This window comes from Phragmites australis, chromosome 9 (assembly GCF_958298935.1).
Source record: "Phragmites australis chromosome 9, lpPhrAust1.1, whole genome shotgun sequence".
Taxonomy (NCBI): Eukaryota; Viridiplantae; Streptophyta; class Magnoliopsida; order Poales; family Poaceae; genus Phragmites; species Phragmites australis.
The window spans coordinates 6,464,925-6,488,326 of record NC_084929.1 but is presented as its reverse complement, the minus strand read 5'-3'; the positions used below and the strand labels follow the sequence as shown (position 1 = coordinate 6,488,326).

At 51.2% G+C, this 23,402-nt stretch overlaps 2 protein-coding genes across 3 annotated transcripts; both read left to right on the top strand.

Annotated features, from left to right (window-relative positions):
* Window positions 1-2,355: 2,355 nt before the first annotated feature.
* On the top strand, window positions 2,356-4,895 carry LOC133928554 (FCS-Like Zinc finger 10-like). Of its 2 annotated transcripts, none has more exons than XM_062374950.1 (3): window positions 2,356-2,797; window positions 3,085-3,979; window positions 4,314-4,895. In XM_062374950.1, exons 2-3 carry the CDS (start codon window positions 3,099-3,101, stop codon window positions 4,495-4,497), a joined length of 1,065 nt encoding a protein of 354 aa, XP_062230934.1. In that variant the 5' UTR covers window positions 2,356-2,797; window positions 3,085-3,098; the 3' UTR covers window positions 4,498-4,895. The 2 variants fall into 2 exon arrangements, with proteins under 2 accessions (XP_062230934.1, XP_062230935.1); XM_062374951.1 differs by lacking the exon at window positions 2,356-2,797 and adding an exon at window positions 2,826-2,922.
* Window positions 4,896-15,043: 10,148 nt separating this feature from the next.
* LOC133928553 (MAR-binding filament-like protein 1) lies at window positions 15,044-20,831 on the top strand. Its single transcript, XM_062374949.1, has 3 exons — window positions 15,044-15,563; window positions 17,699-17,906; window positions 18,716-20,831. The coding sequence occupies exons 1-3, from the start codon at window positions 15,272-15,274 to the stop codon at window positions 20,490-20,492; spliced, it is 2,277 nt and encodes a 758-aa protein (XP_062230933.1). The 5' UTR covers window positions 15,044-15,271; the 3' UTR covers window positions 20,493-20,831.
* Window positions 20,832-23,402: the final 2,571 nt, after the last annotated feature.

The following is a 23,402-nucleotide window of genomic DNA, read 5'->3' as shown; positions in this document are numbered from 1 at the left end:
CATATTGTGTATTTATCAAGCTAGGAGCAAAGTAGAGACAAGTGGTAAACTCATCCTGAGTAGAGAGAAAGTTATCATATCTCCACATATTCAGTCAAATAAAAATAAGTCGGTAAGAGATGTTATATTCTATACAATAAACTCACCGTGAATAGAGAGAAAATTATCATATCTCTACATATTCAGTCAACTAAAAACAAGCTAGTAAGAGGTGTTATATTATATACAATCAAATGGAAACATATATTATCTTATAAAACCAATCGAACATCGTATATGTATCAACCCATCCAGTTAAACCATCTTATATCATCTTCGTACTAGCAACCAAGATGTACCTTATTTGAGTCTGCATACAATCGCCTTCAGTTGCACGTGAGGATTGCTAAGGGCATCTCGAGGGATTCTCTTCACAGACGAGAATACCTTCGCGAAGGGATTTTTTTCCCTTCAGCGCTCCAATAATTTTCTTTTACGGTTTCTATCATGAAGAGATTTCTAAGATCATTTATTTCAGAACGAGATTATCTTTTTTTTCTTTTACGAATCCTTTTGAATGGGAGCTATGGAAGATTAGAGAAAATAAAAAGAATAAAATCAGGAAGAAGAATTAGAAAGAGAATAAAATGAAAGAAACGTGGTTGTGATGGTTTAAGCGGCAAGTACGTCCCCCACAAAAAAAAACGAATCTAAGGTTTTTCAAATCTTAGCAAATTTTGCCCTTCATCTGCACACAGTTTCAACTCAATCCGAGCTTAGATTTTAATCTATGGGAAAACGATTGTCTATTTGTCGGGACAGACAGGATGGACACGACCTGTCGATGTATCAGGAACCGGGGTCCCCGAATCCCGAGGCCAGGCCAGCCATCCGCCACATGGCGACATCCCGCGAGGTCTCTCGTAAGATGAGAGAAGGTCAAGTCCCGGGAGAAGGTGCTCAGGGCCACAGTCGGTGGTCCCTGAGTACCCCAGTTCCCCGATGATCCACGGAATCCACGTACCGGGAAGAAAGTGCTCGGGGATGTGTACGGTGACCCCCGAGCACCCTAGTCCCCCGACGATCAGAAGAACTAAGTTCCGGGAGAGAGTGCTCGGGTTGCGTGCGGCGGCCCCCGAGCACTCGGTTCCCCGAGGATCTATACAAGAGTGCTCGGGAGAGAGTGCTCGGGGCTGCGTGCGGCAGCCCCCGAGCACTCGGTTCCCCGAGGGTCTGTGCAAGAGTGCTCGGGAGAGAGTGCTCGGGGAGGTGAACAGTACCCCCGAGCACTCGGCACCCCGAGGATAAGGAAATGCATTCTCGGGAGAGAGTGCTCGGGGATGTGAACAGTACCCCAGAGGACTCGGTACCCCGACGACCCAGAAAGACCCCCGAGGGGCCTACCAATGAGGTGTCAACCAGTCAAAGGCCCGATGCCGCATTTAATGAGCTTGCGTGGACTGACACCTCCAACTACTCCCACCGCGCTCATCGTCAGTCCCTGCCATGTTTTGGCAGAGAGGTGTGGGGTTATTAATTGCACGGGTCCCGTCCCGTGTCATCCGGCTTGTCTCGGGATAACGTCGTAAGGATCAAGGCGTTCCGTCTGCCGCGCTACTGTGGCAGGGGAACAAGACAGGACGGGCACGCCGGGGTGCTCTACGGCTGCCGGTGGGCCCTCTCCACGGCGCCTGTTGCCAGGGTATTTATGGTGACGAATGACCGGGCGTGCGACGTATTTTTCACCCCCGGTCACTTCACCCAGAGGAAATAATGACGCCCTTTCCATTTATGGCGTCTCGGAACTCGAGCCCCCTCCTTCCGCTCGGGGCATGTCACGGCCGGCGAGTACTTAAAGCAGCCGGCGGCACAGAAGCAGGGGGACAGGGGAAGGAAAAAAGACGAGATGAAGAATAGCAAAACAGAGACCAAGAGGCGACACGAAGAACACAGCGCAAGAGAAACACTGTGAGGAAGGCTGAGCCCAGTTCCAGCCGAAGAACAAGGAGCCCCAAGCTTCTAGATAGATCAATATTCTTGTAACCAGCAACATCCTTGAGGGACTTTCTCAGGATAGTGATAGTATCCATACAGGAGTAGGGTATTACGCCCCCGTGCGGCCCGAACTTATCTAAATTCCGGTGCATTTACTTCTTCTTGTACTAGGTCAACACCCCCACCACCGGCTGTTGCATTCATTCTGATTTATTTCTCCGACAAACTTATTCTGAATCATCTCCCGACTGAATCCCTAAAAAGGGTCTCAGGATCTCTGCGACTGGAGTTAATCCTCTGACACGGCCCGTTGCATAGGATCGATTATGTTGGCACGTCTGCTGTATACACCCGACTACTCGAGCAAAACAAAGAAAAAAGACAGTACGTACGGCCACCGGGCGTATTTATACGCGTACAGTGGCAGCGGCGCCGGCCTAGCGAGCGACCTCGCATGCCTACTCTCTAATGACAGTCATGGTCGGAGAGGGGAGGAGTACTTCAGAAGCAAGCCCAGCCGCAGGCAGCCCACCACCCGTCACCTCACCGCTCTCTGCCCTCCTCTGATTTTGATGCGCTGAACGCCAAAGCGACGCTGCGAGAGAGAGAAATGCTGCTGCTCTAGAGGCATCGAGCAGTGAGCGCAGTGCCGCAGTGGCATTTTACTGCGCCTGTACGCTCACAGGCTCCATATCCCTTCCTCCTTTCTCCTCGCACCATTGTGGGGAGGGACTAGGGAGGGAGGGAGAGAGACCAGAGGGGGAGGGAAGAGAGAGAGGGAGAGAGCGAGGAGGAAGGGAACAAGAACGGAGCTACCGATCAGGTGGGATGGGACGGGACGCGTGCGTGGCTGCGTGCATGGGTGTTTTTGACTGTTTTCTTGCTCGCAAGTTGAGAGAGATTCCTCCTCATCAAGCCTTATCTCCCCGTCGCCGTTCGCCTTTCGCAGTTTGTCCTCTTGCGCCGCGTTGTTCTTGGGGTGGAGTTTCCGGTGCTTCTTGGATCGTGCTGGACTGATTTTGGCGTTTCTTGGGGATTTTTGCTTTCCCTTTCGGCGCCGTCGTTTTGGGCGGACTCGTTGCGCTGATCTTGGTCGACTCGCGTGGCCAGGGGTTGAGGCGAGGATGCTGCTGAGGGTGATGGCGGCGGACGACGGCACCGGGGCGGGCGCGGGCGCGGGGAGGCCGCGGCTGTTCGCCGTGCCGAGGCTGCTGGTGGGGCTCGCGGCGGCCAAGTGCGGCGCCCCAGAGTTCGACTCGCCGGCGGCGCGCAGCCCAACGTCGCCGCTCAACCTTAGGGCCTTCGCGCTCGGCGGCTCGTTGCTCCGGTCGCCGCGGTTTCCCAGGAGCTGGGACTCGCACCGCGTCGGGCTCGGCGGCCTCGTCGACACCCTCACCGAGCCCGACGCCGACGCCAAGAACTGCCTGCTCGGGCCCCAGATGCGGCCGTCGTTCAAGCTGCCGCAACGCCTCGCTAAATCCAGCACCTCCCAGCCAAGGGATTGCGTCCATGCGCCCTCGGAGCTCGTGAATGTGGAGACCGCCGCCGGCGCAGGCGGCAAGCCGGTGCCATGCAGCAGGTCCTACGGGGATGTGAAGTCTGGTCCAGAGGTCATCGTGCCCGGTGGTGCTCACCTCGGCGCGAGCAGCCATGCGGCAGATCTTGGCAAGTTCCCGGCGCCCGGGTCGCTGCCGGCGTCGATCGGCGGCCCACGCCGCTACATCGGGTCGGTGTCCGCAACGGAGGTGGAGCAGTCAGAGGACTACACCTGCATCATTGCTCACGGTCCTAACCCAAAGACCACCCGCATCTTTGGGGACTGCATCTTGGAGCCCATCACTGTGCATGTGCCTGATGGTGAGAGCATGGAAGCCATGGAAGTGAAGGAAGGAGCTGAGTCTTACTGGCTGGTTAAGTGCTCCGGCGATGCCGGCGAGGAGTTCCTAAGCTCCTCCTGCTTGTCTTGTAACAAGAAGCTGGATGGCAACGACTCTTGCGTTTATCGGTATGTTGATGCAATCCCAACAACTTTTTGTTATGACAGTGAAGAACTAACGATTGTGATGTATTCTGCCATCCTTTTTGTGTTAGATCATGTGCTGCGAATTTTGTTCTTTGGGGCATCTGCATTAGTTGCATCTGGATGCGTTCATTGGTAGATGAACTCTTAAAATAAATTGATAGATTGCTTCGTCTGTCGGGCTCGGATTGCATTTCTTTAATTAAAGAACTGGGAAATGGGTAGCACTTAGATAGATACTAAACAATAATTATGGAACTGTCATGTTTTGTTGGAAGAACCAAGAAACACTGAACAGTTTGCTGAATGTCCTTTGCAGAGGTGAGAAAGCATTCTGCAGTGGGAACTGCAGGGATCAAGAAATCCTTACTGAAGAGGAAGAGGAGAACAGCACAGTGGTATCCTCCCTAACCTCAGTTGGCTCCTCATCGTCGTTCAACGATGACATATTCATGGCCGGAATGGTTGTGTTGACTGGACCGGTTGACGCCGAGCTCCCCTGATACCTGACGAGTGCTCCGTGGGCAGATGATCAATAATGCCAATCATCTTCATCATCGCAGTTTTCACCACCACCACCATCATCATTTTGCTGATTTTGTAAGTTCTGTTCCAGCAGTTGAGAAATTCAGTGGCATTGGTCGTCCATTGAGGATTGGAAGCTCCATTGGCCTTATAAATTTGCTGAGATCTGATCTCTCGGCTTTTAGAACGGAGAGCTTGCCTTGCCTTTAGCACTGTAATTTTGATCCTAAGGCTACTGGCACTGCCAAGTTCTCTTTTTATTTTTATTTTCTCTCTTCTTTGGTTTCCTCCTAAGCAGCAATGACAATGTCTGCGCGCTGTAAGTTGCAACAACTTTATGATATAATGGCATTGAGCTGCATTGCGTAATTTGCTATTCCTGCCTTCGCGCAGTACTGATTACTAGAGGTGGCATGATGATGCCTTCTTGTTTGCTGTAATTTGTCGAAATAGTTGGTTGCTAAGTGATGTGGTTTGGATCGAGGAAACAAAACTATTTTGCTGATTGGGAATATATCTAAATGCTGCGTTTTGTCCCTGCTTAAACTTATTCAGATGAGAGCTGAGAAGGTAGCCTAGAGGTTGAAGAAAGCCTTGCTTTCTTGCGGAAAATAATCCTTCGAGACACGCTTCTTGCGTGATAGATTTGTCAGTAATGCCCGTGTCTATGCAGCCTGAATTTTGCACGATCTGATGCCAGCGATGATGCAGGGCAGACACTGGTACGATCAATTGCAAGTTATCACTGTCTCTGGGGTTGAGACCATCTGGTTCCATATGTTTCTGGAGACAAGTGATCTCCAAGGATTTGGTACCAGATCTTCAGTTAAGCTAGAACCGGTGGTGGACTCTGTAGAGCATGGTTTCTACGTTTCATTTGGAACGATCACGTCCTCTAAAATATGCATCCTGAGGAGGCTTTTCCTATAAACGACTCGCACTCTTTTTCTTCAGAAGAAAATTAGTCTCAGGGCTAGGAAACGTCTTGATCCCAATAAGTTTCCGCAATTTTTTATTTTTATAATAAAAAATTGTAAATATATACATTTATTTTAAGAAATTACAAGTATAGATTCATTAAACCCGTTAGAAGGACAACATATCGTATCAGCGTCCTTCCAACTATCGACAAGTCCACGATGGGTATGTCACATTGACCTGTTAAGTTCTAACAGGTGATAGAAGTCCCGATTTACAATTTTTTAAAATAAGCATACAACACCTGTGTCGGTGTATCAGGAATCAGGGGTCCCTGAGTCTCGAGGCCAGGCCAGCCGTCCGCCACGTGTTACCATCCTGCGAGGTCCCTCTTGCGGGATGAGGAAAATCTAAGTTCCAGGAGAAGGTGCTCGGGGCCACAGCCTCTGGTCCCCGAGCACCCCAGTTCCCTGATAACCCGTAGAGTCCAAGTACCGGGAAGAAAGTGCTCGGGGAGGTGCCCGTTCGCCCCCGAGTACCCTAGTCCCCCGATGGTCAGAAGAGCTAAGTGCTCGGGAGAGAGTGCTCGGGGCTGCACGTGGCAGCCCCCGAGCACTCGGTTCCCCGAAGGATCGTACAATAGTGCTCGGGAGAGAGTGCTCGGGGCTGCACGTAGCAGCCCTCGAGCGCCCGGTTCCCCGAGGGTCAGTACAAAAGTGCTCGGGAGAGAGTGCTCGGGGCTGCACGTAGCAGCCCCCGAGCACTCGGTTCCCCGAAGGTTCGTGCGAGAGCACCTGATGCCCCGACGACCCAGAAGGGCCCCCGAGGGGCCCGCCGACGAGGTGTCAACCAGTCAGAGGTCCAAGGCCGCATTTAATGTGCATGCACGGCCTGACATCCTGACGTCCTGACATCCCCAACTGCTCCCGCCGCAGTGTCAGTCCCTGCCATGCTTTGGCAGAGGGGCGTGGGGCCATTAATTGCACGGGTCCCGTCCCGTATCATCCGGTGTATCTCGGGATAACGTTACCAGGATCAAAGCGTTCCACCTGCCACCCTGCCCTGGCAGAGGAACAAGACAGGGTGGGCGCGCCGGGTGCCTCTGTGGCTGCTCGGCGGGCCTTCTCAACGGCGCCCGGCGCTAGGGCGTCCATAGTGGCGGGTGGTCGGACGCGCGCCACGTTTTTCCACCGCCCTGTCACTTCGCCCAGAGGAAATGATGACGCCTTTCTCAGTCATGGCGTCTTGGAACATGTGCCCCTTCTTTCCCGTTTGGGGTATGTCGTGGCCGGCGAGTGCATAAAAGGATGGGCATACAGAAAGAAGAGCACGATCGAAAAACATCACGGAGAAAGACGAAGAACACCGCAAGCAAGCTTGAGCAGAGCTAGAACAAGGGAGCCTCAAGCTCTTAGCTATACAATATATTCTTGTAACCAGACATATCCCTGAGGGATCCCCCTCAGGGAAGGATATTGCATCCATACAGGAGTAGGGTATTACGCCCCCGTGCGGCCCGAACCTGTCTAAACCCCGGTGCATTTATTTCTCCCTGCACTAGGTCGATCATCCCCCACCACCGGCCGTTGCATTTATTTTCCACTTCCATTTATTTCTCCAACGAACTCATTCAGGATCATCCCCCCGGCCGAATCTTTAAAAAGGGGTCTCTCGGGATCCCTGCAACAGGAGTTGACCCTCCGACAGCTGGCGCGCCAGGTAGGGGGGAACATCCCTGAATCTGTTCGTTTGTTTTCTTCCATAGGAAAAGATGGCCGGTGGGCACTGTCTCCAGCGTTCTGGCTCCACTTCCAGTGACGGAGTGCTGCCCGACACCCAGGAGGCCCCAGTCGCTGTTGCGTTCCAACAGCAGTCACTATCTGCGCGCGCGGTTTTTCCCTCTCAAGGGGACCAAGGCGCTGGGCCCAGCAGGGCCGTCGCCGGCGGTGCCCCCTTCGACCCCCAGCAGGTGGTCGAAATCCCAGCCGCTAGGTCCGCCTCTGGGCAGCGCCGGGTGCCACTTCAGTGTAGACTCGCCTTTAGCGAGGCCAGCCCGGGGAGCGCGCTGCTTGCGGCGCATGCTCTCCTTAGGCATCCGCCCATCCAGGCAACGCCGAACACTCCGGAAGGTCGGTGAATCCAAGATGTCGTCGCCCTGGTCGGCACTGCTCGCCGCCAGGTGCTGGCCGGGAGTTCTCGCGCCACCAGACCGGGGGCTATCACTCATTGGGTAAGTCGCCCAACCTTGTAAAATTTGTCAATTCAATGTAAATCTCAATGTGCAGTCGCATGTCAATTTCTTTTTTCTGGATTCTATATGTTTAATCTGTCTGGTGAGATGCTCGATTGTGCGAGAAAAAAGTTCGCTCTCTCATTTTCCCCGCTGATAAAAGAATCCCAATCGGTATGCACGCGGGCAGTTGCCGCTGACTTACGTCCGATGTGGTAGGCTGTGGTGTTCGGTGTCGTGACAGGCTCCCGGGCACTACCAAGTTCCTGGGCGCTCTGGGTAATCCTATCACTCGAGCTGCTCGAGTAGTCCGGAGCTCAGGCCCCAGGGGTGGGCTGCCGATGCTCGGTCTGGTCTGTCATACCCGGGCGCCACCGAACCATAGGACCTCTGGGTTATGCCCTCTGCCTGCTCTTGTCCGCCGGTCTGGGTATTCAAGAGATCTCAGGTTGAAAACGAGAGCAGTCTATAACAAGTACCGCACTAACAGAGCGCACCAAGCAAAGAAATTCCCCATTCTCTCTTAAGTCATAGGTCGACAATCAAGAGCAGCTCGACCACGAGGGCCTTGATGCCCAGGTCGCTGATCGGCCCCGAGGGTCCTCGGGTGGTCCTACCGCTTAGGCATAAGTGGTCGAGATCACCCAACCCCGGGATCCTCATGTGCCCCTTGACGCTCGGGCACTCCGGCTGAAGGAACCAGGTCCCCGGGCACCCCGAGCTCGGAAGCACACGCTCCTCCTGGATCGGTTGGCCGGAAGGCCGACAGCTATCCGGTGAGTGGTTAAATTCAGACAAATTTACGTTCAATAGTACTCTGTTCCCGAGTCATCCTCGGGGGCCCTCGTATTCTAATCTGCCCGGTGAGATGATCTCCTCGCGCACAAAACCCTACCGTGTGTCTACTTTTTCCTGGAACGACAGAACGGTTCGTAGAAAGGTGTACCGCACGTACGGTAATGTCCGACCAAAGCCCTTCGTTGTGGTCGTGGTGTTCGGTCCGCTTTTAAGGACCCCGAGCACTACCGAGTCCCTGGGTGCCCTGGGTAATCCTATCACTCGATCCACTCGAGTAATCCGGAGCCTAGGCCTCAGGGGCGGGTTGTCGGTGCTCGGTTCGGTCCGTCTTAAGCCCGGGCACCACCAAACCATGAGGACTCCTGGTCACATTTTCGCCCGCGCGTGTCTCCAGTCTACTGACTGAGTGGTCGCAAGGTGAAAAAGTATTCACCGGTCATAGCGTGTTCCGTGCTGGATCGATCCATCTCTCGAGCAAGGAAGTTCGTGTCTTTGTCTTTTGACTTAGACGATGCGGACTCGCGAGGGCTCGGGGGCTGAACGCACCAAGAACGACGATCGAGACGACTTCGTTCTCGGGGACGGAAAGGTCGGGAACGGTTCGACTGAGTACTCCCCGGGGCTTCAAGGCAAAACAACGGAAGAAACACTAAGTACTCAAGAACACTGGAGTTGCGAGCCCAAAGAAAAGCTGCCATTATACTCACAAGGAAAATACAAGCATTTCTGAGGGATCACTCCCATATTTACATCCATCCAAGACAACAACAAAAGAAAAGGAAACTACTACAAAAAGCCTAATCGGTGGCGGAGTCAGCATCAGAGTCGTCTGGGTCATCCCCGGGGGCTGGCGGCGGCGGCACTTCCCGCCTGAAGCCGGCCACCACCCCGGCAGCGGTGCTCCAAACCGCTTCCCGGGCGGCCGCTCCCTCGGCTTCAACCACTCCTTCCCGCGCCGTCTCCAGCGGGAAGTTCGGGTCTCTGCTCCGGTGGCAGGCCAGGACGTGCTCGGCCACCGCGTGGGCCAAGCCGCGTCCTTCCCGGGCGGTGAGTTCCTGGACGGCCCAGGGCAGCGCCTCGAGGCGCTCGCAGACTTGTTGAAGCCCTCGGACTTGTCATGCGGGGCTATCACTCTTCTTGTCCACGACGAGTCGCCCAAGGCCGGTCCTCTCCACGGCCCGCCGCATCCGCCGGAGTACGTCCTCCAACATTTGCTGCAGGTTGACCCGCGAGACGAAGGCAGTCTCGAGCTTCTCCTTCGCGGCCCGCAGCTGCGCCTCGAGTCCCTGGCCCCCAGCCAGGCCAGAAGAACCACCGTCGGTTGCGGAGCCGGCAGCTTGCTTGGCCTGCGCCACCAGTTCGGACAAGCCGCGCTCACGGGCGGTTAGCTCCGCCTCGTGTTTTGCGTTCTCCTCCTCCCTGGTGGCGACGGCCGCTGCCGTCGCGGCAGCCTCCCCCTCTCGCCGGGTCAGCTCCCCCTCCCGGCGGGTCAGCACGTCCTCCTGGTGGGCCAGCGAGTCCTGCCGGGCGCCCAGATCCGCCGCCGTGATCTCATTGTCGACCTCCCGGAGGGAGAGGTCCTCCTCCCACCGGCGGATATCTTCTTCAATCTTCCGGAGGTCATCTTCCCAACACTGGAGGTCGGTGCGCGTCTGATCGGCCTCGCCCTCTCGGCGGGTCAGCTCAGCCCGGAGCTCCTCAACCGCCTTCTCGCGGACCGTGACCGCTGCCTCCCTCTCCTGCGCCTGCCCCGCCCTGGCAAGGGCCTCGGCAGCCTGCTGCCGCGATGCCTCAGCCAGGCGGGCGGCGTCTTCTCGTTCCCGCGCGGCTTCGGTGCGGGCGGCCTTCAAAATCTCCCGTTCCCGTGTGACCTCCGCGCGGGTATCTTCCAGGAGTTTCTGCTCCCGTGCAGCCGCCGCGCGGGCCTCTTCCTGGGCGCTCGCAAGCTGCGCCCTCTCCAAAATCAGCCGGGCGCGCTCTGCTTCGAGCTCCTCCTCCTTCGCGTTCACTGTCGCACCCAGCCGCCCGATCGCCACCTGGACGCCCTCGATCGCGGCCAGGTAGGGGTCGGCAGGCCGGCCGGGTGCCGGTGGAGCGCCGGCCTCCCCGCAATCCGCCTCCGGGGGGTCCGAGGTCCCCAAGGGACACCACACGACCATCCGCCCCGGGCTCTGCATGCCCGGGGTAGGTTCCATCGGCGCCGAAGACTCGGGCGACGACCGCATTCCCGCCTCGGCCGCCGCATCTGCCGGCCCCGGCAAGGCCGCTGTCTCCGCCACCATCCGCCCCGGGCTCTGCATGCCCGGGGTAGGTTCCACCGGCGCCGAAGGTTCAGGCGACCGCTCCGTCCTCCCCTCGGCCGCTGCTTCCGCCGTCCTCCCCTTGGCCGCCGTGTCCGCTGGCGCCCCCACCGTCGCTACGTCCGCATGCCTCGGCGCGGCCGGCGGGCTTGGCTCTGGCCCCGGCGCCGGCGCTCCTTCAATCGCGGTGGCACCTACGGGCGGCCTGCGGGAGATAGACGAAGATTAAAATCAAAGCTTAGTTCGGGCAAAGAGCGCCCAAGAAAGAGCGGAGAATGAAACTTACTCGGTCGTCGTCCTCCGGTACTGCCATTTGGCCGCCGGGAGCCTGAAGTCCGGGTCCGGCGGCGCCGGCCCAGAATCCTCCCATCTCCTCTTCCGCCGGGGGCTCGGCGGGGCCGCCGCGCGGCTCTCAGGCGCCGAGTCAGGCCCCATCCTCACAAGTCGCGGTTCCAGGACCGGGAACGCCGCCGCTGCCGACGGCGACGGCGGGGAATCCGGCACTGGGATGTAGACTCGGGGGCGCTTTCCCCGATCACCCGGCGCCACCGCTACTACAATGTCGGCGGTGCCCTCTTCTCTGGTGGGGCGGCTGCTGCCCGCAGCGGCCCCGCCACCAGCCCGCGCCGGGCTGTTCGTGGCCTCCTCGCTGATCAGCTCGTCCAACCCAGGGAGCTCGGGGGCCTCGGGGCTCCAGCTCCTCGGTCGGTCCACGAGCCCCTAGGCATCGAACTCTGGCAGCTGCGCCATGATCACCACGCGCTCGGGGTTGGCGCAGAGCGCCATCTCCGGCCACGGGAGCTCCGCCCGGCTCATGTCTTCCACTCCGGTCACCACTTGGGTCATGCCTCTCAGCTCCGCTGGGTCCAGGTCCCAGCTTGCGCCGATTTGGGTCCGAGTGATATCTTCAGGCCCGGTGTAGAACCAGCACGGCCGGGCCCGCTCCCGCAGGGGCGCCAGGGGACGACGCAAGAAGTCCGCCACCACCATGACCGAGGTCAGTCCGGAGTCGCGTAGGAGTCTGATGCGCTAGAACACCGGCTCCAACCTCGCGTCCTCCGGCGGCGGCACCTCCCACGTCGACCTCCGAGGTTCCGCCGCCGCTTCCGGTAGAGCGAGACGATCGTGGGGGTCGACGTCGACGAAGAACCAGTCCCGTCGCCATTCCTCCCACTTGCTGCGTAGCACCTGGGGGATGTACTGCTCCCCCAAGCCGTCTCGTAGCCGAAGGTTGCAACACCCCGCGACGTCCGCCGTGGAGTACCCCCTCTTCTTCCCAGCCGGCCGCAAGATGAAGAAGTATCAGAGAAGCGTGGCCGAAGGCACCACCCCCACGAACATCTCGCAGAAGTGCGCGAAGACCGCGAGCACCACGACGGAGTTGGGGCTCAAGTGCACCAGCTGGATGCTGTAGGTCTCAAGAACTTGGAGGAAGAAGGTTGAAAACGGTGGCACCAACCCCACCGCCACGAAAGAAGTGAATAAAACAATTCGCCCGGGAACGGTCGTCGCAGGCGAAAAGTTCACCGGCGTCACCACCACAGCTCCCTCCTGCCCTTCGGGCACCAGCAGCTTCCTAATTTTGGCCGCCGCTTCTTCATTCTTCAGACGAGACTCTGGCAGAACGCTGTCCGGAGTCTTGTCGCGACGGCCTCCTCCGACTCTCGGCATCTCGACGGGAGCAGAGGTGTTTTGGTGGTGGAGAGAAAGGATGAGAAGCGCTCCGATCACCTGAAAGGTTTCTAAGGGCTTCGGAGCACGGAGGAGGCAAGAGCAAGATTGCAGGAAGGTGTAAAAAGAGGGACGGATCGATCCCCTCCCCCTTTTATATCTCAGAGTTCAAACGTTGCCGACCAACGGTTCGCTCAGCGCAACTGCCAGGCGAATCTCCCGCCGATCGTGCGGCGTCAGCAGCTGCCAGGCGTATTTTCCTCGATCTGCGCGGCAGCCGTGCGTGCCGCCCGTACCGTTGTCATGCCCTTCGGGAGTTGTGTGGACACGCGTCTACTCGTCTCCCCACTGGGCCATACCCGAGGCCCGGGTCTAAAAAGCCTCCTCTTGAAAGCTTGCCATGTGGCGTCCACGCCAGCCTCGACCTCGTCCGCGACGAAAGGCCCATCCGCAGTCTCCGTGCCATCACCTGCCAATGGGCCCGGGGGCTACTGTCGGTGTATCAGGAATCGGGGGTCCCTGAGTCCCGAGGCCAGGCCAGCCGTCCGCCACGTGTCACCATCCTGCGAGGTCCCTCCTACGGGATGAGGAAAATCTAAGTTCCAGGAGAAGGTGCTCGGGGCCACAGCCTCTGGTCCCCGAGCACCCCAGTTCCCCAATAACCCGCAGAGTCCAAGTACCGGGAAGAAAGTGCTCGGGGAGGTGCCCGTTCGCCCCCCGAGTACCATAGTCCCCCGATGGTCAGAAGAGCTAAGTGCTCGGGAGAGAGTGCTCGGGGCTGCACGTGGCAGCCCCCGAGCACTCGGTTCCCCGAAGGATCGTACAAGAGTGCTCAGGAGAGAGTGCTCGAGGCTGCACGTAGCAGTCCCCGAGCGCCCGGTTCCCCGAGGGTCAGTACAAAAGTGCTCGGGAGAGAGTGCTCGGGGCTGCACGTGGCAGCCCCCGAGCACTCGGTTCCCCGAAGGATCGTACAAGAGTGCTCGGGAGAGAGTGCTCGGGGCTGCACGTGGCAGCCCCCGAGCACTCGGTTCCCCGAAGGTTCGTGCGAGAGCACCTGATGCCCCGACGACCCAGAAGGGCCCCCGAGGGGCCCGTCGACGAGGTGTCAACCAGTCAGAGGTCCAAGGCCGCATTTAATGTGCATGCGCGGTCTGACATCTTGACGTCCTGACATCCCCAACTGCTCCCGCCGCAGTGTCAGTCCCTGCCATGCTTTGGCAGAGGGGCGTGGGGCCATTAATTGCACGGATCCCGTCCCGTATCATCCGGTGTATCTCGGGATAACGTTGCCAGGATCAAAGCGTTCCGCCTGCCACCCTGCTCTGGCAGAGGAACAAGACAGGGTGGGCGCGCTGGGTGCCTCTGTGGCTGCTCGGTGGGCCCTCTCAACGGCGCCCGGCGCCAGGGCGTCCACAGTGGCGGGTGGTCGGACGCGCGTCGCGTTTTTCCACCGCCCCTGTCACTTCGCCCAGAGGAAATGATGACGCATTTCTCAGTCGTGGCGTCTTGGAACATGTGCCCCTTCTTTCCCGTTTGGGGTATGTCGTGGCCGGCGAGTGCATAAAAGGATGGGCATACAGAAAGAAGAGCACGATCGAAAAACATCACGGAGAAAGACGAAGAACACCGCAAGCAAGCTTGAGCAGAGCTAGAACAAGGGAGCCTCAAGCTCTTAGCTATATAATATATTCTTGTAACCAGACATATCCCTGAGGGATCCCCCTCAGGGAAGGATATTGCATCCACACAGGAGTAGGGTATTACGCCCCCGTGCGGCCCGAACCTGTCTAAACCCCGGTGCATTTATTTCTCCCTGCACTAGGTCGATCATCCCCCACCATCGGCTGTTGCATTTATTTTTCACTTCCATTTATTTCTCCAACGAACTCATTCAGGATCATCTCCCCGGCCGAATCTTTAAAAAGGGGTCTCTCGGGATCCCTGCGACAGGAGTTCACCCTCCGACAACCTGTTGTACTACGCTCTTCAAGTGTGCTTCTTCCCCCTTCTCCTCCTTACCCTGGCAAGTCCTTGGCCCGTAATAATCCAGCTTCCGCGATATACGACGATTCACTCACTATCTGTGGTGTTAATTTACCTACTAAAATATCAGTTGTGATGATATTTTTCTTAGTGGAAGATCGGAAAAGACTACATTGCTGCTTGACTCGATGGAGACAGGAGAGATTATTTAAGAATCGATATAGGTACTCAGAAATTAAGAGTAAGATAGACGTCTAAGAGATCATGTGTTAGCCCCTATAAATATATTTATAATTTTTTAATTTAATATATAAAAATAAAAATATATTATGCGTTCCCATGACCCAAGCCTAAGAAGACAACCCAGTTCTCAAGGCTAGTTGTCCAGAGGTTCAAAACTTTTAAGTTCATTTTTAACGGTTTTTTCTTGTGAGTGTTGTTTTTTTTTCGAAGGAATTTTTTGTTTTTTTTTTAATATTTTAACGATTTTCGTTCCGAATCAATTATCTCTCCTACTTAGATTCTTTCTTTTTTTACTTTTATAAATCTTTTAAAAAAATTATTAAAAATAAAAAAATAAAAAATATGAGAACGAAAAGAGAAATTAAGAAGTGAAAAAAAAAATATGGTTGAAGATATCTAAAATCAACTAGCTCTCACTCCACACAGTACCGAAGCCGTCTCCTCCGGCTCCGGCTCCGCTTCCGCCGCGTCGGCGTCGCCATTCCCCCCAAACGCATCGCCATTTCCGTTGCCACAAATGCTCACGTGATTACCACACCACTCCACCGTTCAAAGCAGCGAGCGAGCGAGCGAGGGGGCTAGGGTTTTAGGCCTCGGCGAGCCGACGGCATGGGCTACCACCACCTCCTCCTCTCCGCGCCGCCGGCGCCGAAGCCGCTGCGCCCTTCCCTCCTCCCCTCCACCTGCTGCCCTCGCCGCGGCGGCGCGGGGCGGGCGCCCACCGCCGTCCTCGCCTCGGTGTCCAACGCCGGCCGCTCGTCGGTAGCGGCGGCGGAGGACGCCACGCGGAGGAGGGCCGTGCTCCTGGTCGGCGTCTCGGTGCTCCCGCTCCTCCGCCTCCGCGACGCCGCGGCGGCGGCGGCGGCCAGGTTGCAGCCCTCGACGGTGGATCTCGTCACTGGTGAGTAGTGATTCTTCCCCTTTTGCGAGAATGATCTGTGAGGTTTTTAGTTTTTAATCTGATGAAGATGTTATATGGTTTTCTAGCTTTATCTCAAGGTCCAATTAATCTGGGCATATAAGCATATAACTATTTATTGTGCTTAATGCAATAGTATAGTTGTATTCTATTAGATTCCATTCTGAACCATTAAGTGACCTGTACAATTTCCACGATAAACATCCGATAGATCTTGTATGTCCAATTTCCATGATAATATTGGTCCTAAATGCTGTGTTAATTGCTTGTTCAACAGCATCATTAAGCTCAATGCTGGCCAGAAGTTCCATAATCCCTTGCTTGCTTCATGAGTCAGGACAGGGAGGGCACTACACTCAACTACCTCAAGCTAACCCTTGACATAAAAAATGGCATTCACATGGTCTGCTCAACATCCAGTAGCTCATCAAGTTGGTCTCGGTTCAACATTGACGTCTAGTCAAAGTGCTTGCTCCCTTGACTAATCTTTGTATTCCCCTAGGCTGATGATGCCCATGTCAAGTGCATGCTCTAGACCCACATCAAGAATGGGTAATAGTTCTTGTACCGTAGTTCTTCGTTGTCACCAAGATCACTAGTATGGTGTCCTGAGACTTGTGAGCCCTTTAGCTTCTCGTGATACTCTTGACCATGCTCCTAGAGCCCCATGTCGATATTTGATACTTGTTCATTGTGCCATACCACGTTGCTGTCAGGAAGATTGTGATTTGTTGTCCTGTAACTTATGAGCACCTTGTCTTGTGCTACTCTTATCTACATTGTTGTGCTGATAGAAAGCATACACTCAAGACCCATGTCCAGGGTCTCCACTTGTTTGTCATGTAGTGGGTCTTTATTGTCATTAAGACCATTGATCTATTGTGCGGCAACTTGTGAACCCTTTGAATTCTCGCACTATTCCCATCTCGCTCATCAACGCTATGGATATAAAATATGTAAGCACAATTATCATGGTAACTTGGGTGCTAGACACTATAATGCATATGCATTCGACTTGATTAATTGCTGCTCCATCCATGCAAATACTTGACACTTTTGACCATGGCATGACTAGCTGCCTAAAATGCCCTTGATTAAACAATTGTCTTACTCTTTTCGTTTGCAAATACTTGACAGTTTTGACCATGGCATGGTAACCTAGGCAGTCATTTTCTGTTATCTAATGTGACTGAAATGCCCTTGATAAAGAAATTATGTTATCAATTTTGCGCAAAATCACACAGATACATAGTTGATAAGGGTAAAATGCGAAATTTATGCATTGGAAAACATGGAGTGACAAGTATTTGTAAACAAATAAAGTGGTCAAAATGTCAAGTGTATCTACAAGTAGAGGACTAGAGGTATATACTATATAGTACTACCTCCGTTTTCAAATAACTGTCACCATTGACTTCAAGCATCAATGTTTGACCGTCAATTTTTCACAAATACACACGTAAATCATTCTAAGTATACAACATACTTAAACTATTTTTTATAGCAAATCTAACAATACTAATTTCATTTTACTTGCTTAAATATTTTAAAAATTATTATTGGTCAAAGTTACTAGTTACTACAGTACCGGTGTCAATTATTTGAAAACGGAGGTAGTATCAGTTAAATGTTACCTATTCACTAATATTAGCAATTTATCTTGGATGAAACAACTGAGTAAGTGTAGATTACTTCTCTGTTGTTTTCTATATTCTGGCTTGATTCTAATCAGGATCTTGACATCCTGATACTGGCTGTGCATGTGGTGGTGGAAACTTATGCTCCCACTTGATTCCACGTGATACGGAGAGGAAGCACGTGCCTAGCAGCAACAGTGTTTCTCGTGTGCATGAAGCATGCTAGAGGGAGGGAGGGCATGCTTTTCTTTCTTAGTATTTCTCTAGTTAATTTGATTATGGAGCTTGTGGTCCATCGGGTCAAAACAGTTTTGAAACCGAGTGTGTATGTGTTTGACACATACACCATATCTCTCGCTCTATGTACGCATGCACATTTTTGGCCTGCATGCTTTTTGTAAATATAGTTTATATTTTATCAATCAATGTACCTAATTTTGAATTGACAAACTTTAATAATTGATGTCTTTATTTTTCCAGATAGAATGGATATTCCAAAAGCCAAGGGAACTCTACCTGAAGAACCTGAGGATGAACTACCTCAGCCTGATGTGGAAGGACCAACTCCAAGGAATCCACTTGCAGGTCTTCTGAATGCAATTGCAGTTATTGCTTCTGGTGTTTTCGCTGGACTTCTTGGCATTTCTCAACAGGAAAAGGAGGCCTTGCAATCGACCATCTCATCTATATGCTATCTATAATCACTAGTCAGCGTATTTTAAATTATATTTTACCACTCCTTATTAGTTTGGAATTTTTACTTATACACACAGAAATAAAAATTGTACGCCATCATAATACCTTGAGATATCACTATTCTTGCTTTAATCACAAAGTCTGGTCATTCAATTCGCTTTATTCCTTGGATTTGCAGTACTAACTTGTCAGACATGTCACAGGATTTATAGTTGATCGACTAACCTGAATTCTTTTTCCAAGAATCTTGTCCTAAAATTGTTACACGTTTGCTCTTTTCTGTTTTAGTTGCAAATGTACTATTATTTAAGGTACTGTTGTTTCTCAAGGCATGAATATTTTTGTTTCTCTGAGCTTTATTGTGTGGAGACTCTTATGATGTGTTTGGCTCTACATATACAACATTGACCAAGAGGAATCAAACAACCAAATCAAACATATCCTATATGCTTACTTTGCTGACTTGTTTATCTTTACCGTGGACCTTGATACCATAGTGATGTTGCTGAATACATATTGTCTATCCCCGTGCAACTTCAATCTTATGTAGCATGATAATATGATTAAGAAATTTGTAGGATAAATCATTATCAATCTTAGGATGGAGAATCAGTTTTCTCATTTGTCAAAATGGAACAAATGTATTAGATAAGTTATTATGAACTGCTGCTGACATAGTAGAAAGGCCTTCATTCTTTCGAGACTTTTTGCCGAAAATTACCTTGGAATTTATATCTATAAAAATTGAATTTGTGAAAGTAGGATTCTCACCTAATGATTCTAATATTCTATTACCCAGATGGAGATCAAATTGGTTGAAAATGAGGCAGCAATGTCTATGCTTAGGGAAAACTATGAGAAAAGGATATTGGATGAACAAGCAGAACTGAAGAAACAAGCTAGGAAGTTCCAGGAGGAGGAAGCTTCGCTTCTAGATCAATTGACTTCATCTAGAAGGACTGTAACATCTTTAAGTGAGGAAGTTCAAAGGGAGAAGGAGCTAGTTGAGCAGCTTAATCTTGAGATAGATCAACTTAAGAGTAGTATTGTACAAGCGGAGGAAGACAAACATGTGTTTGAAGGCACATTGAAGGAAAAGATAGAAATGCTTGATATTTTGCATGACAAGGTAAATCTGCTTAGCCAAGAGGTAAATGACAAGGAGAAAGACATAAGGGAACTCAGCTCATCACTTTCTGCGAAGGAAGGAGATTACCAGAACCTGAATGTGATCTACAATCAAACCAAAGAGAACCTAGAACAGGCAAACTCTCAAATAAAGCAACTGGAGAAGGATGTTCTTACAGATAAAGATGATCTAAAATCAAAGATATCATTAATTGATTCATTGAATGAGGAAGTTCAAACATTGTACACTGAAAAGGGCGAAGCAGAAGGAAAAATAAGTGCACTAATGAGACAGTATACAGACCTGAAAACTGCTTCTGAACAGAGGGCATCTCGCGATTCTGAACTACTGTTTGAGAAAGATTGTCAGCTCAATCAGCTTGAAGAAAAACTTTCTGCTGCATTAAATGACTCCAGTAAAGACAGAACTATAATTGCAGAGTTGAACAATGAATTGGACACCACCAGAACAATGCTAGATTATGAAGCTGTGGCACGAAAAAGTTTATCAGAATTAGTTCAGTCCACTGAAGAGACACTAAGAGATTCCAGAAATGAGGTGTTCAAACTCTCTGAAGAGCTTAATGAAGTAAAGAGATCAAACCAGGACTTGGTAACCCAGATTTCAAAATTCACAGATGAGGCCAGTGAAGTGAAACAGGCTCTGGCCAACAAAATAACAGAGGCTGAATCAGTTTCTGCAACTCTTTCAGATGAACTGGCATCAGTCAGGGGGATACTGAAAAAGTCACAAGAACAACTTGAAGTCACCTCTAATCAATTAGTGTCTGTTACAGAAGCACATGGTGACCTCAATAAAGAATTGCTAGATGCATATAAGAAACTAGAGTCCACCACAAATGAGCTAGTTAAAGAACGTAAAATCAATGCCACTCTAAATAGGGAGCTTGAGGCTTTGGTGAAACAATCAGTGATAGAGTCTGAAGTAAGAAGAGCTCTTCAAGTAGACTTGGATGAGGCCACTAAATCACTAAATGAGGTAAATGAGAGTACACTATCTCTGTCTAAGCAGCTTGAAAGCACTAATTCTAGGGTTTCTACCATTAAAGAAGAGAAGGAGATGCTATCGAAGGCTCTTGAGGAACAAAAGAAAAGTACAGTTGGAGCTCAGGAAAATATGGAGAACACACAGAATATAATAAAAAGGCTTGGGACTGAGAGGGAGAGTTTCGAAGTGAGGTCTAAAAAGCTTGAAGATGAATTGGCCACAGCAAAAGGTGAGATATTGCGTTTGAGGAGACAGATTAGTGCCAGTGGGTCTCAGAATACAAAAGTTCTTCTGGAAACAAGTGCAACACCAAATGCCAGTCAACCTCTGAAAGAGCAACCTGTTAATTATCGTGTTCAAAATACCAACAGCGCTGATGTTGGAGCTCCTCGTTCTTCTAAAAGGGTTTATAGGAGAAGAAAAGGTGGACCAGCGGCATGAGCATCATGTGAATGCCAAAAGCAAGAACCATCGTTCTTACATTCTCTATTTAGTCGCCTTATTATAACAACTTTTGAACTTCCATCCTTGAAAGGCAGCATCAAGAAACCTCCCAACAATAGTACTTGCTCTCCTCAGATGGTGCTGACTATTTTGTTGTAGCCCTAAGGAAAGAGAAAATCTTTCTGTAGTTCCCTATGAAGAGCTTTGAGAGAGTTGATAATGTTTGTTACTCTGTGTACAGATGTGTTGTTGAGTTCTCAAGAAATCAAAACGGAGTATTCCCAGACCTGGATGGTTCATTAATCGAAATTTGGCTCATGCTATCTTTTTATATTAGTCTACCTACTACATTTATTCTTGTGATGTATGCGTTATGAACTATTTTTTATTGGATTGGGAGTGCATTCTCCTGATTCAGAAAATTCGGTGTGACTGATGATATGCTGTAGTTCATGCAAATCTTGTTTATTGAAGTAATGCTAGGCCTCCCTCCCTCCCTTAATTTCTCTCTCCGCAGAAATAATGTTTGGTTGCTGTGGTTATTTGGTTTGTAGGAAGCAAGGTGAACCAGAGCATCTGGCAGAGGTTGAGCTTTATTGTGTACTGAGAAGTTAGTTAATAGCTGCCCGTCACAGAAGCACCTGATCATTGCATGCGCCCCTTGTTTCCCTTTCTCAGGTTCACTGATCTTTGCTTTCTACCTTTTCTCTCAATTCTACTGCATTTTGGTAAAGAAATTTCACAGGTGATTGTCTGTTAAAAATATGTTTCTGGACTTGTTTAATTACCGTTTTTAATCATTTGTGTCTTTACTCCATATTCATTCGCAGGCTTGCATGCAGGTCTGTATGGTTTCATGTTTCATCAGCATATATTTAAACGACTTGCACGCTCACTTTTGCTGACCATGTCTATATCTGAACCTGCAGCTGCACCTCTGCACCTCCTTCTGACCTTCTCATCAGGCTCCCAAAACTGTGTCAAAGAACACTGCCAACCAAAAGGGTAAGCATAGTGACACTCCAGAACTGATATATGCACGCAGCACGCCACACTTGCGATATACACTAGAATACTGTCATACCTGCACATGCCAAATGCTCGTCCATGATAGTTTATGCAGTGTAACATTATCTCCCCTTCTGGGCAGTCCCACAAGCCAATACATGCCACTTTATCAGGACATAGTGATCGTTAGTGAAGCAGATTGGTGAGAGGAGACTGAAGAAGCAAACGAGCTAAGTGCACTGGAGCCTTGTTGTCTTCAAGAATAGCTGGTCAGGTTATATTGGTTTCCTTCCCTGAAATCAGTTCCTTAGCCTCCTTTCTTGGCATAATACTTTTCTCCTCTCATAATAAATTTCTCAGGGTCCATATGCATGCACTCCTTTGGTGTTCTTAATTTTAGCAGAAAATTGGTTTTCAAAAAAAGAGAGCAGAAAATGACCAGGCGTAGTTCTTGGATGCAGTTGTGGGCAAGGAAAACATAACCGTGTTTGGATGTTTGGTGGTTTGAAACAAAAGCTAGAATGATGTTCACCACCTTGCACAGGAAATTTGTTGGAACGAAAGGGAACCAGAAAGGAATAGGGTATCTTGGACATATGGGGCATATAATTGGGTCAGGAGAGATTCTAAGCCTACGTAAATAGTGGGAACTTTCAAGTGCGTTCGTCTTGCCAGCCTGAGCATTGCTGAATTGCACACCATTACCCTACTGTCGCGAGGCTTCAGTTGGTTGGAGCCACATCAGCTGGGCATGATCCCAGTGGTATATCAAAGTTAGTGCGAGTGGTATATCATAACTAACCTTACATTTGCACGAGCCCATAAACTCCAATCATCAGCAACCATGATCCAGCTAACTCACTTGAATTTGGTTACATGTTCCTTGGATATCGTGAGTCAAGATAGACACCGTTTATCGTTGATGGAGGACTGGAGTGTTAATCTGCAAAAAGTTCTTCTCTGCCTTGATTATCCTTGAAAGTCTCTATCTTACTAAAATTGATTCATTCAGGAACTGGACACCCAGGCACTGATCACAGACACAGCACCTGCCGTTGCCCAGCTACGGCCGGCTGGTGTGTCGTCGGCCGTGACTGCTTTAACTTCAACAGTGTGATGACCGATGACATCTCTCTCTCTCTCTCGCAAAACTGTGGTGAGTCACTGATACGTGGGCTACACTAATATGTGCGTTCCTTTGCTCCTCCTTGCTTCTAGCTACCATTAGCATTTGGTGGCCTACTGCTGTTAGTATTTGTGCCGGATGTTGGATATCGTTAATTCAGTGTAATGTTACTCATGCTATGCAACGCTGATTCAGCGGATCTCAAGGTTGCAGAAATTAATTTCCAAAGGAAAGGAGGACCTATCAATTTCAAGGTAGCAGAGGAAACTAGCAGGCGCAGGGCATCCCAACGGCATTGCCTGTTGCAGGAAAGAGTCATCAAGCACGGTAATGGCCATGGCCCCAAATTATCGAACAAGGGAACTAGCTGGTGCGGTGTGATGCAGAGAGGTTCGGTTCGGAGCAGCGATGGTGAGGTTCGCCATGGTCCTGCACTCGAACAAGGCCAAGCTCCGGTCCTGAGGGAGGCAGAGGATATCTCACGGCCTTCCAGATAGCAGTTCTTGAGGTCAAAGTGTAATACCCCTAGTGTTCACTAAATGAAAATAAGGCGTTGATGCAACCCTTAATTTGATTTTTAGATTTGTTACTCGGACGGACGATCGGAGACTACGGATACGTAAAATCTCATCAAGACGATTTTGTTTAACTATTTAAACGTCTGATTTGAACACCCGATGAATCCGTAGTGAGTCCAATAAATCTAGATCGTTGGATAAAAAAACCAACAAATAAAAGGATACAATTGACCACCGTCCCGATCCATCAAGAAC

Coding starts and splice junctions, on each gene's coding strand:
- LOC133928554 (XM_062374950.1), top strand. CDS start 3,099: ATGCTGCTGAGGGTGATGGCGGCGGACGACGGCACCGGGGCGGGCGCG. Junction 3,980..4,313: donor AACGACTCTTGCGTTTATCG/GTATGTTGATGC, acceptor TGTCCTTTGCAG/AGGTGAGAAAGCATTCTGCA.
- LOC133928553 (XM_062374949.1), top strand. CDS start 15,272: ATGGGCTACCACCACCTCCTCCTCTCCGCGCCGCCGGCGCCGAAGCCG. Junction 15,564..17,698: donor GACGGTGGATCTCGTCACTG/GTGAGTAGTGAT, acceptor TTATTTTTCCAG/ATAGAATGGATATTCCAAAA. Junction 17,907..18,715: donor CAATCGACCATCTCATCTAT/ATGCTATCTATA, acceptor TATTACCCAGAT/GGAGATCAAATTGGTTGAAA.